Source organism: Helianthus annuus, chromosome 1 (assembly GCF_002127325.2).
Source record: "Helianthus annuus cultivar XRQ/B chromosome 1, HanXRQr2.0-SUNRISE, whole genome shotgun sequence".
NCBI lineage: Eukaryota > Viridiplantae > Streptophyta > Magnoliopsida > Asterales > Asteraceae > Helianthus > Helianthus annuus.
Window position 1 is genome coordinate 51784824 of NC_035433.2, and position 14699 is coordinate 51799522.

Genomic DNA, 14699 nt, shown 5'->3' on the forward strand with positions numbered 1-14699 from the left:
ACACAACCAAACACAAACAAACATAAACAAACAACGTCAAATAAACACAAATGAATGTTACTGAAAAAAGCATAAACGAACAAAAATGAACATACAAACAGTAAGTAGTTTTTTAATTATATATAAAGTAGTAATCAATTATGATAATTTCCGTCAGAAATGCTATTTTTGTTACTAAGTTGTCTAATTATTAATTAGTTATACTTATGTAAGTAGTTAGAAAGCTTATTAATGTTTATATTAGATAAATATAACTATGAGTAAATTACAAGTTTTGTCCTTTATGTTTGCATCAAATTTCAGGCGCTGTCCTTTGTCTTCAAAATTGACGGGCGGTGTCCTTTATGTCTCTAAATCTTACAAGTTTTGTCCTTTAACCCAAACCAGGTTAGAATTCTCAGTTAAATAATGGCATGTGCAGGGCACATGAGGGTAAAATGGTCAATCCCTGATAAATCATTTAATTCCCCATTAAATTCCTTATTTATAACGAACACCAACCACCAACCCTTCATCATCTCTCTGCAAGCATCAAATTAGGGTTTCTTCAACCTCCAAATGCGTCGTTGATCATGGTCTTTTGCTACTGTGGAAGAGAAGCAATAATACAGACATCATGGACAAGCAAGAATCCTGGTCGTCGTTTTTATGCTTGTCCGGTACAGGTAATCTTTAATCTTCAAAATTAGGGTTCATCGCTTAGATTAGGGGATGTCGTTTGCGATTTTAATGTGTTGATTTGCTCAATTGTAGGGTTCAAATTGTCCATTTATTGGATGGTTCGATCAGCAAAGGTGCCAAAGGTGCATAGATATCATACCTGGATTGCTTAGGGCTAAGAACAAATTGGAATCGGAGAAGATGCAGCTGCAACAACAGAACATGAATCTGGAAGAAGAAAACATGAATCTGCAAGAAGAGAACATGAAAGTTGAAGCAAAGTCTAGAAAATTGAAAAGGTATTTGGTTTTTAGTTGGATCTGTTTTGTGATGTATGTTGTGGCATTCTAGGGTGTTATAGTTGATGTGCAGTATGTGTAAAATGACAAGTTGTAATTTTGAATGACAACATCTAATTTTGTGATGTATCTTATGGCTTTATAGGTTGTTATATGTTATGTGCAGATGAAAAGAAATTGACCATAAAACCTGTAAAATGACCCATTCAAACAAACTGACCAAAAGAAATTGACCCATTCAAACAAACTGACCAAAACCTGTAAATGACCCATTCAAACAAACCTGTAATGGCCAAAACAAAATGACCCATTCAAACAAAACCTGTAATGTGCAGTATGTGTAAAAGAAATTGACCATCAACTTTAATGACCATAACAAAGTGACATAAACAACCTGACCCATTCAAACAAGTAAGTGCAGTGATTGACCTAAACAAAACAAACCAAATCATACCAAAACAAAACAAACCAAGTCAAACAAAATAACTACTTACCATATTATAGCCAAACCTGATTCATGTTCCAAATAGTTCCAAATACTACCAAAAAGTCAGAAACATCTAAATAGTAGCAACCCAAAAGACATAAAAAGTTTACCCAAAAGACATAAAACATGTTCACAAACATCTAAAAACTAGCAACCAATAAGTTCAAAAGACATAAAACAGCTTCACTTTGCTGCTGCCTTCCTTTTCTTCCCTGCATTGCCACTCTTGCCTGATTTGCCAGTCTTGACAGCTTCACCTTGACCCTTGCAAGTCCTGGAATTATGTCCAGTCTTCTTACACTTTGAACATGCACCTTTAGTGTGCTTTTTGGACAGCCTTCCTGATTGGGTCATCTCTTCAAGCTCCACAGCAGATCTCTTCCTTAATTTCTTGGGTCTACCAACCTGGGTGTGATGTTTTGGGGGTGTAATCGTTGTAGGAGCATTTACCCTTGTCCATAATGTCCTACCATTGATAGGGTTCACCCTAAAAGAGTACACCTCTTTCCACCTCTCCATTGTATGAACCGGATGTACCCAACTCTCCAAAGCACCCACCCTGCCCCCATTAGCAGCTTTCTCCCAAATTGCAGCCACAGCATGTCTGCATGGCATTCCTATAAAACATATTCAACATTTAGACCAAGATCCAGTTAACAACTACAAAAAATGAATATATAGTTACCTGTTACTTCCCAGGCTCTGCAACTACATGTCCTTGCAGCCAAATTCACTACTCGTGCATGATTTGGCTTTCCACTAACCTGATACAAATCACCCCCATTCCACTGAACATGGTAAGCAGTTGCATCTCTTTTGATCCCTTCAAGAAGTTCTGTTGCCTTGGGTGTAAGCAAGCCTTCACTTTTCTCTATTACGTTCAACACAGTTACTATTCTCCTCATTAGATACTCCCTTATGTATTCAAGGGCTGATATGATAGGCTTGTCCCTGCCTTCTACTATCAATGGTGATGCTAGGCCTAGGAGGTTTACTAGGTGAACTGAACAGTTCTTTCATGTTTTTCAAGCCATGAGTGGTGTATACATGGATGACCTTGTGCATTTCAACATACCTAGCCAAGTTCAGACAGTCTTGATCACTGGTTAGGTGTTCAAGACCATCATCTAGGGTTTTTTTCAGGATTCAAAAACTGGTAATACATTGGGTTCAAGCTATTATACCCTAACTGATCAAGCATAAGATCGACTTCATGAATGGAAAACTTATCAATATCTATCAAGTCAACATAACTGATCCTGCCTCCTACATATGTGCGTCCCGGAGGTGATGTAAGCCTACCACCATGATGAATGCAAATGCTAAAGAAATTGGGAAAACCATCTGCAAATTTTCAACATTTATGTTATTAATCAACTAATGATCAACAAAAACCACAACATTTTATCCCTAAATCAAAACTAGGGTTTGTAACTTACCATAAAGTTGAACAACATTTTCATTATCAAGATGATCCCTGATATACCAACCTTCTTCATCATTCGACATCGGAATCTTGATCGGAATGTTGATCGTCTTTCACAGTGGCTAAAACCCTAGAAAAGAAAGATGAGGGATGAACGATGTGAAGCAGGTGAATGAATGAGGGCATCTCTTGTTATAATTAAAGGGGGACAGACAAGTGGGATGTGGATTGACCATTTTACCCTCATGTGCCCTGCACATGCCATTATTTAACTGAGAATTCTAACCTGGTTTGGGTTAAAGGACAAAACTTGTAAGATTTAGAGACATAAAGGACACCGCCCGTCAATTTTGAAGACAAAGGACAGCGCCTGAAATTTGATGCAAACATAAAGGACAAAACTTGTAATTTACTCTATAACTATTTATGTATTTATTAGAACTTAAAAGGACATAACAAACGTAAATAAACAAACATGAACGAACAAAACGTGTCGTTTAGTTGAATAAACAAAAATATTTGTTCATGTTCGTTCGTTTATTAAAAAAATGAACATAATAGAACTTCTTGCCGAACAAATTCATGAACATACGATTCGTTTACAGGCCTATATATTTCGTTACCAAAAGTTTGTAGCCTGGTAGTATCAAAATGTGTATATGATGAATGTTCCTCTCAAGTAGTTGAAGATTCTAGTTTCATAATGAAAAAATACGCGAATCTAAAATTAAAATTAGTGACTGTATGAGTTAATTCACTTTAATTAGAAAAATAACTATGTTTTGTTTAGATTCCTGAAAAGTCAAACGATCATACCACCAAATTAATTTTAGGCTTTCATTATTCCCACGCCCCTATATTTCATTTACACATCTTTTTATACTTTTTCTATATATATATAGGATAGGGATCCTAAGAGAAGTCCACCCTATTTGAGAAACTTGAGAAGCAATCTGGAACACACATGTTCCCTAAGCAAAAAATGCAAAAAAAAAAGGTGAAAAAATGCAATTTTTTTTTTTGAAAAATCGGAGCTTTTTCTTTAATGTTATAATTTTTTATTATTTTAATTTTTTTTTGCGATTTATACACATGTGTATATTGTTAATCTTTTAATTATACATATATGTATATTGTCAATTATACATATATGTATATACATGTTTAAAATTGAAAAATATGTGTTATAAACCCTAAACCTTAAACCCTAAACCCTAAAACTAAACCTTAATGCTACACCCTAAACCCTAAAGCTAAACCCCAATTCTAAACCCTAAAGCTAATCCCTAATGCTAAACACTAAAGCTAAACCCTAATTCTAAACCCTAAAGCTAAACCCTAATGCTAAACTCTAAAGCTAAAGTTAAACCGTAAAGCTAAACCCTTAATGCTAAACCCTAATGCAAACCCTAAAACTAAAGCTAAACCCAAAAGCTAAAGCTAAACCCTAATGCTAAACCCAAAAGCTAAACCCTAAAGCTAAACCCTAAATACTAATGCTAAACCCTAAACCCTAATGCTAAACCTTAATGCTAAACCCTAAATACTAATGCTAAACCCTAAATAACACTTGTTTTTTCAATTTTAAACATGTATATACATATATGTATATTTGACAACATACACATATGTATAGTTAAAAGATTAACAATATACACATGTGTATAAATCCAAAAAAAAAAAAAGATAAAAAATTAAAACCTTAAAGAAAAAGCTCCGATTTTTCCAAAAAAAATTTTTGCATTTTTTTACATTTTTTTGCTTAGGGAAAATATGTGGTCCAGAATGTTCCTGAAGTTTCTTAATTAGCCTACTACTTCTCACATGATCCTTATCCTATATATATATATATATATAGGGGGGGTCAGGATTTAGAGAAAACGCTCAAAAGTGTGAGGACGGAGAGAACGCTTATGGATCGTCAGATCAAAACAATCTATGGACTATATGACGCGGTGGCATTTTTGTAAATAAAATCACTTTTATTAATCTGGCGCGCTTCATTAAGGGTAAAAGGGTCTTTTGACTTAACATAAAACGCCAAACTCACGCTATTTAAATCCCTCCTCAACACACATAGCACACTTCATCATAATATAACGCCATAGATATAAAACGCCAAACTTTGTTTTTAACCGATAAAGCTGAACAAACAGTACTAAAACGACGGAGCTTTATTACTAGCATTTACTGCAATAAAAATCGCACCTAAAATACGCGCCAAAAACTTCCTATATAAACAAACGCTCAGAATTACTAAAATCCACACCAAAACCACAAAAACCTATATTTTCCTCTAAAACCTATATTTTCCTCTATTCATTTTATAAACGCCAAAAAAAACCAAAATATCAAAGATTCCAATCCATGTTTCTTTGATATACACTATTTTCTCAATAAACTTTCGCTCTATGTAATGAGCAAGATCCTCAATATAAATGCCAAAACATACAGAACCCACAAAACTTCAAAAAAGCCATTTCATGGAGATTCTGTTTTGGTTCTATATAAAGTTTAGCTAAACGGGATGGATAACATTGTTACACATCTTTCTTAACTGAGGATTAACAATGTTATCCATTTCGTTCAGCAAAACATTATTGAGTTTAGCACGACCAAAAATAGAAGTTTATGGAAGTTTTATTTAGTGGCGTTATTGTTTTTTTTTTTTTTGGCGTTTGATTTCCTTACCCGGTCTTATATTGTTTGTTATTTAGTTTCGAAGTAGCATGTTAAAAACAAAGAGATAGAAAAAAGAAAAAGATGATAAAAAAAACGCCAAACTGAGAAATGTCTGTGTTCTATAGCATTGAAATAAAAAACGCCAAACTAATCTACACTGGCTCTCAAAGACCATCTGTATGTGTTCTGTAAGAATGACAAATACAAAACGCCAAAGTACTCTTCACTGGCTCTCGAAGACCTTGTCGATCTTCTTTTAATTACGGCCTGTTTGCATGTTGATGCGTAGTGTCCATAGGCTTTGCAGTTCTGACACTGTCTTTCTTTGGCCCTGGGTTTTGACTTTGATTTTTTTTTTGTCGATTGCCATCTCCTGTTTAGATTTCAGGCGCTTCCGAGAAACAGAACATTTGGATTTATAACCTACAGGGACTCTTATCGGATTCTTGTTGTTTTTATATTGACCAGTTATCTCGGCAAATCTATCCCTAGAACTAGCGGGAGGAGCAACAATCTGCATATCTTGAACCTTCTTCATATAAGATTGAACATGATCCTTGTATAAGGATAGCTCCTCTTTATTACCAGATAAACGGTTCAAAGTGTATTCAGTTGAATAAATAACATCTCGCATCATACTTTGCACATCAGGATCAAGCTCGGTCATATATTCACGACTAATTGAGAATTCAGGAGAGCAGTTTGGGGAGGCCTCTTTGCGCCATCTATTCAGAATGTATTGTTTTGGAAATTCCCTAATGTCCATAAGTCTCAAAACATAGAATATATGTCTACATAGCAAACCAAACTGTTCAAAACGTCTACATGAGCAACTGCATGTGCAATCAGACTTACGGAACATTACCTGAAAAACGCCAAAAACAATATCTCTATAAAGCCATGCATAGAATGTTTGTCTAAAAAAGAAAAGAACACATTGCATATGATAAAATGCCATTAACAGAAAACGCCATAAAAACCAAAACGCCATTATTTACCTCAAATAAGGATGTACAAAGCTGTTGGAAGTCATTTACGTAAAACTTAACAAACCCATCAGGCTGATCTTCGTAACGTTGATTTATGCAATCCACAACTCCAATAAGCTCAGCTTGAACGTCACAAAAAATACTTTTGTGTATATGTCAACAGCTTACCCTTCCAACAATTTGTAACTACTCTTCAACTGGGGTCTTTTGTATCGAGATTCATGATCATTTTTACGATGTGTGTGACGTTGTGCTTCTATTGCAGTCTCATAATGCGTCATGAACTCAACAAGAGTAGCTTTCGAATTGCACATTTGACCAAAAAAATGATTCTCACTCTCCGACCTGGATGTCGTTCGCATAAGACCAGACATATGCTCCATTCTATAGTATGCAGGGATCCAAGATTCCCTAAGTGCAAAAATATTAGATAGCCAGTCATTATCTTCTAAATTGAATTCTGCAATAACCGCTTCCCATTGTGATTCAAACTCTTCAGGTGTGAGAATATCTGTCCACACAACACTACAGATACGTTCTTTAAAATTGGTGGAATTGCATAGCCTAACACCAACCTATAAATAACACGAAAACGCCATGCATAAAATAAAAAAAAAAACAAAAGACAAAACTTAATTAATAAAACAGTAACAAGGTACAAAACGCCATGTATCTTAAAACGCATTGTATCCTAAAACGCCAAAGGTAAAAAAAGCTTAACAACCTTCAGAGAAAGTTTATGCATCACATGTCACATGCATAACCGATGCCTCGTGTCAACAAATACAGGAGAAATAGCCTTGTTCATCGCTGGATCTTGGTCACTAACAACAACTTTTGGTTGAGAACCAACAGCTTTTAGAAAAACTCTTAACAACCAAATATACGTATCAGCAGTTTCCGACGCCAACAATGCTGCACCAAATGTAACATTGCAGTGATGATTGTCTATACCAGTGAACGGTACAAACACCACAGAGTATCTGCATATGAAAACGCCATGAGAAATGAAACAATAATAAAACGCCATTGCATGTAAACTAGTAAAACGCCATTGCATGTAAGCTAATAAAACGCCATTGCATGTAAAATATAAAAACGCCATTGCATGTAAAATATAAAAACGCCATTGCATGTAAATTAATAAAACGTCAAAAACAAAGAAGTTGAATTATAAAAAATTACTTGTTGGAACGATACGTGGCGTCAAACGAAAACACATCACCAAACACGTGGTAATTACGTTTGGTTTGATCGTCACACCAAAAAAGACCCTTCAAACGATTCTCTTCGTCTGTGATGTAATCATACGAGAAATTAGGCTGGAAATGTTTTTTTTTCATTCAAATGTTTCACAACCATATCAGCGTCATATTCCCCCATGAACAAGTTACTTTGCCTCTTATAGTTCTTAAATTCAACTTTGCTTGCGCCCACGTCTTCAAAACCGCCAAAACAAGTCTTCATAACATTAAACGCCTTGACAGGACCCAAATTCAGCTTAGACATGCTTTGTATAACATGCTTCTGGAGCTGAGCTAGGTGTTATTCAGTTGGAAGAAAATGTTTATCAGGACGTTCAACAAGTTCATGATTGTGCTCCTCGACAAACTTATACACCTTCCAAAATCCATCCTCAAATTCTACACATACCAGTGCACCACAATCAGTCCTCTGTGAAAAGTTAGATCGCACTACTCGCTCCTTTTGATTGGGGTCCAACGTATCAACCTTCTTGTCCTTATATACCCCAACTCTCGTACACAAGAAATACTTAATATGTAAGACACCTTTAGAGTTTGTTTTTGTAGTCCCTTTCCTGACTGAAAACCCATACTACTTGGCATACTTAACATACATTGAATAACAATCATCAAGGCTTGAGAATAGCATGTCCTTTCTGGGCTTTAATTCTTCACTAACGTTAGGAATGATAAACCAGTTTTAGGGCAATGCCTTTGACTAGAGGAAGATACTTCGCCTGAGAAAACACAGGGAGGAACAGAAAAATCAGAAAAACAGAGTGATGTCTCGTAATAACATTATACCTTAAAACGCCATTAATTGAATAATAAACACATAATTTAAAAACAACATGATAAAAAAGCCAACATAAATAATTAACAAAATATAACATCATAATGAAAACGCCAAAATTAACAAAACTAATGTTTACACAAATTAACAAAATAGTAATAACTGATATTCATAAATACTACTAAATAAAATTCAAAACTAATCAAATAGACGAAAAACGCCAATAATCGTAAAAACATAAGAAATACACTAGAACGTAAACGACAATTAAAATTAATATCGAAAACCCCAATTGCAGTTCTTAATAATAGATTAAATATTAATTAAAACGTGAATAAATTGCATAATTGAATAACGCTATTGAAAATCATACAACACATTATAAAAATAATAATACAAAAAAACGCCATAGAACAATGATAAAAGAACAAAACGCCGTATCTGTTGCATGATTTGCTGGACGAAAAATAGAAAACGCCAACGAATTTTACTTTGTCGAACAAAATCCACGTTAAACGCCATAGATCTGAGAAAGCTTGCAAAGGAGGTAACAGCTAACAATAAATCTTTAGAGTTTTAATTTGAAAGAGATTTATAACGCGAAGAAGGAGGGAACGTATAAAAGGACAATCGTACCTCCGCATAACAATTAGGGCCCCCTGCCACGTGTTGGGCTAAGATCCGTTCTCACCGTTCTCACACTTTTCACCGTTCTCTCCTGAACCCGTTTTTCTATATATATATATATATATATATATCTATGTATGTATAGAGAGAGATAGAAAAGAGGGATGTTTGAATATTAACCATGAAAGATGCAGATGGTGGATTTATTGGTGAATGAATACACTAAAATATATGTATTGCACAAGACCTCTTACAAACTTGTTTGTTAAATTCATACATATGTATTAATTTCAAATTTAATCAATACAGGTTTGGTATTCTATTAAATCTTTGGCTGGTATTCAACTAGTGTCCAACAAGTGGGAGGATATCGTTGAGTGGTTGATTTCTGTTCCTTCTAAGAAGTCGATGCGAAGTGTCATTGGGTGTTTACTTCTTGCGGCGACAGCATACTTTTTATGGCAAGAGCGTAATCAGAGGTTGTTTAAATCCAAGAAAAGAACGGTGCCTGTGATTTGTGAAGCTATTGTTTCTACGGTTAGATTGAAACTAGCCTCGGTGAAGGTCAAGAGCTCTACGACTGGAATGATCTTACTCGAGAAATGGAATGTGCCAAGCATGTAGTTTCATTGGTTGTCTCTAGTTAGTGTCTAGAGTTTTGTGTTTGTTTTTGGAAGTGTGTTGCTTGTTTAGCTTGTTTACACTTCCTGACATGTCAGGATAGTGAACTAGTGAGGACTTTCCTTACTACTTGTTTCATTTGGTTTGTGATATATGAAATTGAACCGGGGTAACCCTTTACCCAAAAAAAAGTTTAGGTTTCTGCCACTAACTTTTACATTTTTAATTTTTATTATTTTAAATTATTATATCATATTAGTGTTATAATATTTATTATAACTACTATTTAGCATTTTCTTTTTGCTTATAACTTTTAAGGTAAGAGGTTATATAAAATTTTGAGTATGTCATTGCGATATGCTTATTTTTATCCATGTCTAGATTAAAATTTTGCTCAAAACCAATAAAATACTTTTTCGTATCGTAAGTGGTAGCGAGTGTCGATGTCTTATCGGTATATTGACGAAACAAAATTATTCCAATAGAACAATTTTCACACCGATATTGAAATTTCGGAGTTGGTACCGGTATTTGTTTTTATGTTTTATAATCGATGTAAAAGACGTGACGATATTTTTTTTGGGTATATAAAGACTTTATTTTTCGGTTTTTATCTGTTGTTATAGCAAGTGTCGGTACCATAACGGACCGATACCGATACCAACCAAATTTCCGCCACGTAGCGCGGGGAAATCCCACTAGTTACAATAAATATGACATACCTAATAGTTTTTTTTTCAAATGTAACATCATTTCATGTTGACCTCATACAAACTTGTTTGTCAAATTACAATAAATATGACAGTACGTACTATTTTTTTTAAATGTAATATTATTTCATGTTGTAATTGTTATATGGAATCATGTTGCAGCATTTACTCTATCTGGAGATATGGTTTTTACATTTATATTCAACTTATTATAGCATGATCAAGGTGCTCCTTAGATTTTTCTTTGCAATTTAAAGAAATCTCATCAAGTATTGTCCTAAAAATATAAGTATATAACTTTTAGTTTAAACCCAACAAATAAGTGGTGATTTTTAACACGCAAGGAACCAAAAACATATGAATATGTGGTAAAGTCCATTTAATCCACCAACGGCTAAACCTTTGTACTTCTATGCAATATCCAAAAAAAATTGTCATGACATCTCCAAGAGTGTGGCCTCTTGACATCATTAGGTCTAAAAAACTCGAATTTTATGCCGTTATAGCACTTACAATGTAGTTTGAATTACAACGACAAGACATGCTTTCCAATATTCTGATCCTTTTATGGCATTTGATGCGTATATCTTTGATTTTGAGTTGACAAGAGATAAAGGTGCTAAGAATTATGACATCAGAAAGCTTCTTTGCAACAAAATAATTTATGGAGTTTCTTGATCATTCTCACATATGTAAAACATCTATTTTAATGCAACTTTGTTATCCTTTTATTAACATTAACTCATACCTAAAGTCTTCCCTTTACAATTTTCTAAGACGAAATGTTAACCTTATTTCTGGAAAAAGTTTGTTATTAAGCAAATCTAATAACAGATTGGTCTTGTTTGGGCCAACTCCAAAGGGCTTTGTCACACCTAAACTCTGATAGGCTGGACTTAAATCACAATGTAGATGTAGTTTTACATACTGCTAACAGTTTATCAAATAAAGAATATTCGTTACGAAGAATAACTGAATGCTATAACAATGGGTAAAAGATTGGTTTGCTGCAAAAGAAATACAAAGCACAATGTTAGAACTTATTAAGTAAGATTCTGGTTATATTTAATTTGGTTTTTCATTTTTAAGTATACATTTTTTACTTGTACTAACAATTGTCGAATAATTGCAAGGCAAGGTGATATACATTTTTTACTTGTACTAACAATTGTTGAATAATTGCAAGGCAAGGTGATGACTGTCGTAAGGGTCATGTAAAAACCTAATTAAACTAAGTAGATAGCATAAGTAGGGTATCGTATCCACGGAGAATTTGTGGTTAGTGTTTAACTAGGGAATTATTATATATTAAAGAAAAGCAACTCCCACCCAGAATCCCGATTGCAAGTTTTACACGAAAACCCGTTTACATATTCATAACACCACATAGACATGGCCTTGTAATTAATGACTTTGATTAATTATTAGGGATAGTTTTTAAGACTCACCATACAACCTAATAAACCGTTTGATTATACCAATTACCCACCAATTTATCAACTCACTAGCGATGCAAGGAAATCGCCAATACGCTTGATAAACGACAAATAATTCAAATATAATAAACGTTTCACAAAATCAACAGAAATGGTCAAGATTTACCAGTTAATAAGAATCAGAAAAAAATAGTTTAATGTGAAAATCTAGAAATCAATCATCCAAAAAAAGTCACAAGAGATAAAGGTAACGTCCTCCAAGTTTCAGATTCTAGGTTTACACCAAACTCAGTTTAATCATTAATTGGACACCATATAGACATGATGCTGAAAAGTCGGTTAATTTAAGTGGTAACAAAAACAGGTCTTTGTCATCAGATCTTTTACAGTTTAATTATCTTATTTACTAATATGAGTCAACCTACTCTATGTCACCCAACAAGCTACAAGGTCTTGTCATCAACAGAGCAAGTTGTAAGGCAAGAACTCAAACACATGCAAATAGTATAAATAAACCAACGAGTTTTGTCCTTTATGTTTGTAGCAAATTTCAGGCGGTGTCCTTTGACTTTAAAATTGATGATTTTTGTACTTAATGTTTACAAATGTTACATTGTTTGTCCTTTATCACTAACTTTGTTAATTTTAAACGTTAAAAGACATCACATGCAGGTCACATGTAGGTCACACAAGGGTATATCAGTCATTTCCAACACACTTTCCATTTTCCCCAAGCTTATAACAACCCAAACCCTAGTTTCTCTCTCTCCCTCCTCTCTCACATCACCACCCACTATCACCATCTGCCTGCCACCAACCACCTGAAACCGACCACCATAATCAAATATAGCCGGAATCAACACAACACAAATGAATTCAGCCGGAGCCAATACGTCATCGTTCGAGCCCAAAAAAACTTCTCCGATCATCCGTCAGAGAACCACTCAAAAAACGCCTGAAAAACCTTCAAATCCGCTGCGATGAGTTCTTACGCGCCGCCAGCAATCTCTCAGGTTGGTGAAACAAATACGAGAAGCAGCAAAGCAGCTCCAGAAACTAGATCTGAAACCGTTAACATCCGTTGCAGATTCAACGGAAATCGAGATCGTGAAACGTAACGCCGTTAAATCATTTCCGGAAAAGTAAGATAGATCTCCAAATTTCAACGGTTTTCAACCCAAACTTGTAATAGTTTAAAATTGTTTCTTATGTAGAGTAATGGAAAGTAGGTGATGTCTTATGCAGAGAACTGTGATAAAGGATCTATGTGGTGGTCGTTGACATAGATCCTTTCAATCCTTTATAAAATTGTTAATAGTTTAAACTTGACATAGATCTTATGCAGAGAACGGTGATAGTGGGTGGCGATGGTATAAGTTTGGGGAAAATGGAAAGGGTGCTGGAAATGACTGATATACCCTTATGTGACCTGCATGTGATGTTTTTTAACATTTAAAATTAACTAGGTTAGTGCCAAAGGACAAAGTGTGTAACATTTGAAAACATTAAGTACAAAACTCATCAACTTTAAAGGTAAAGGACACCGCCTGAAATTTGATACAAAGATAAAGGACAAAACTTGTAATTTACTCTAAACCAACTCATCAAATTGTTTATAGACATCGTCAATGTCAAAAACAAATCCAAACATGAATAAACTGAGAAAAGTATTTAACCCTACGAACCGTAGGCTTGAAGAAAGCCACCTAGACGGTCATGCCTTGAACCGTGTACAGCGTCTGCCAATCTCTCAAGTCTATCAAATTGTTTCCGTGCGTCCCTCTGTCTTGTCCTTAACTCAGCCGTCTGCCAATCTCTCAAGTCTATCGTATGTGACTCCTTTTTATGCCACAATTTTTCCACCACCCATATATTGAGTTTAAGGCACATATTTAATTCAGTTTGCAATCCTTTTGGCCCACTAACGTGTTCTTTGTTTGGGCTGCTAATCAAAACAAAACTCTATATAGCCCATTTGATAATTAAGCTCATGTTACATTCTCTTTAATTCCATTTGATATCTTTTGGCTAATGATTCTCGAAGAGCCTGCCAAAAGTGTCAAATTCTAGAATTCACGCATCTCATTTAATTCACATGCTACATGTATTAATAACTATAAATATATCATCACATATTATAATACTTTATAGCTTTTGTTCATATTTAATTTTTTTTAATCTAATTTGATTGTTTTAGTTTGTTTTCATCTCGACTCGTGATGTAGTGAGTGATATGATAAACGAAGATCAACACGTTGATTCTACGAATACCCGTGTGTCTCTTCCCCAACCCCCAAATTGCAACCCAAAGGCCACAGAATTTGAAGTGAAAAATAACTTTTCTCAAAATTCAAGTCTGATCGTTTCATTCACTAAAGGGACATATAAATAATGACAGAAATTCGAAACGGGCCTAAAAAAGACAACGGGCCAAACACAAGCCCAAAAACAAAATGCCCAAAATACTTGAAAAAACATAAAAATGGAAAAAACTAATAGAAATAAGCGTTTTTTCGGCCCGGACGATGACCCAAACCGCCGTAGGCCGTTTGCAGCAAGATAGAGCTCGTTCTCCCGTTCGTTTTGACTGGTCACACGCCCCAAACGGACCTCCGTAGCCCAAGTTAGAGCCATTTCAGTGAGGCCCCTTTTGTGACGCGATCTTGGGCCTCCAAGTACCGGATGGCCCGCTCTTCTACGCTTGGGCCCGCATCAACTCGTATTA

General features: G+C 34.8%; 2 protein-coding genes across 2 annotated transcripts; both read right to left on the reverse strand.

The window, feature by feature from the left end:
* Positions 1–1519: 1519 nt before the first annotated feature.
* On the reverse strand, positions 1520–2402 carry LOC110936361. The gene is made up of 2 exons (XM_022178732.1): positions 2132–2402; positions 1520–2063 (listed from the first exon to the last, which is right to left on the reverse strand). Exons 1-2 carry the CDS (start codon positions 2349–2351, stop codon positions 1630–1632), a joined length of 654 nt encoding a protein of 217 aa, XP_022034424.1. The 5' UTR covers positions 2352–2402; the 3' UTR covers positions 1520–1629.
* A 3408-nt stretch (positions 2403–5810) lies between these two features.
* LOC118490172 (protein FAR-RED IMPAIRED RESPONSE 1-like) lies at positions 5811–8052 on the reverse strand. Its single transcript, XM_035987495.1, has 6 exons — positions 7943–8052; positions 7331–7526; positions 6779–7118; positions 6570–6665; positions 6420–6471; positions 5811–6309 (listed from the first exon to the last, which is right to left on the reverse strand). The coding sequence occupies exons 1-6, from the start codon at positions 8050–8052 to the stop codon at positions 5811–5813; spliced, it is 1293 nt and encodes a 430-aa protein (XP_035843388.1).
* Positions 8053–14699: the final 6647 nt, after the last annotated feature.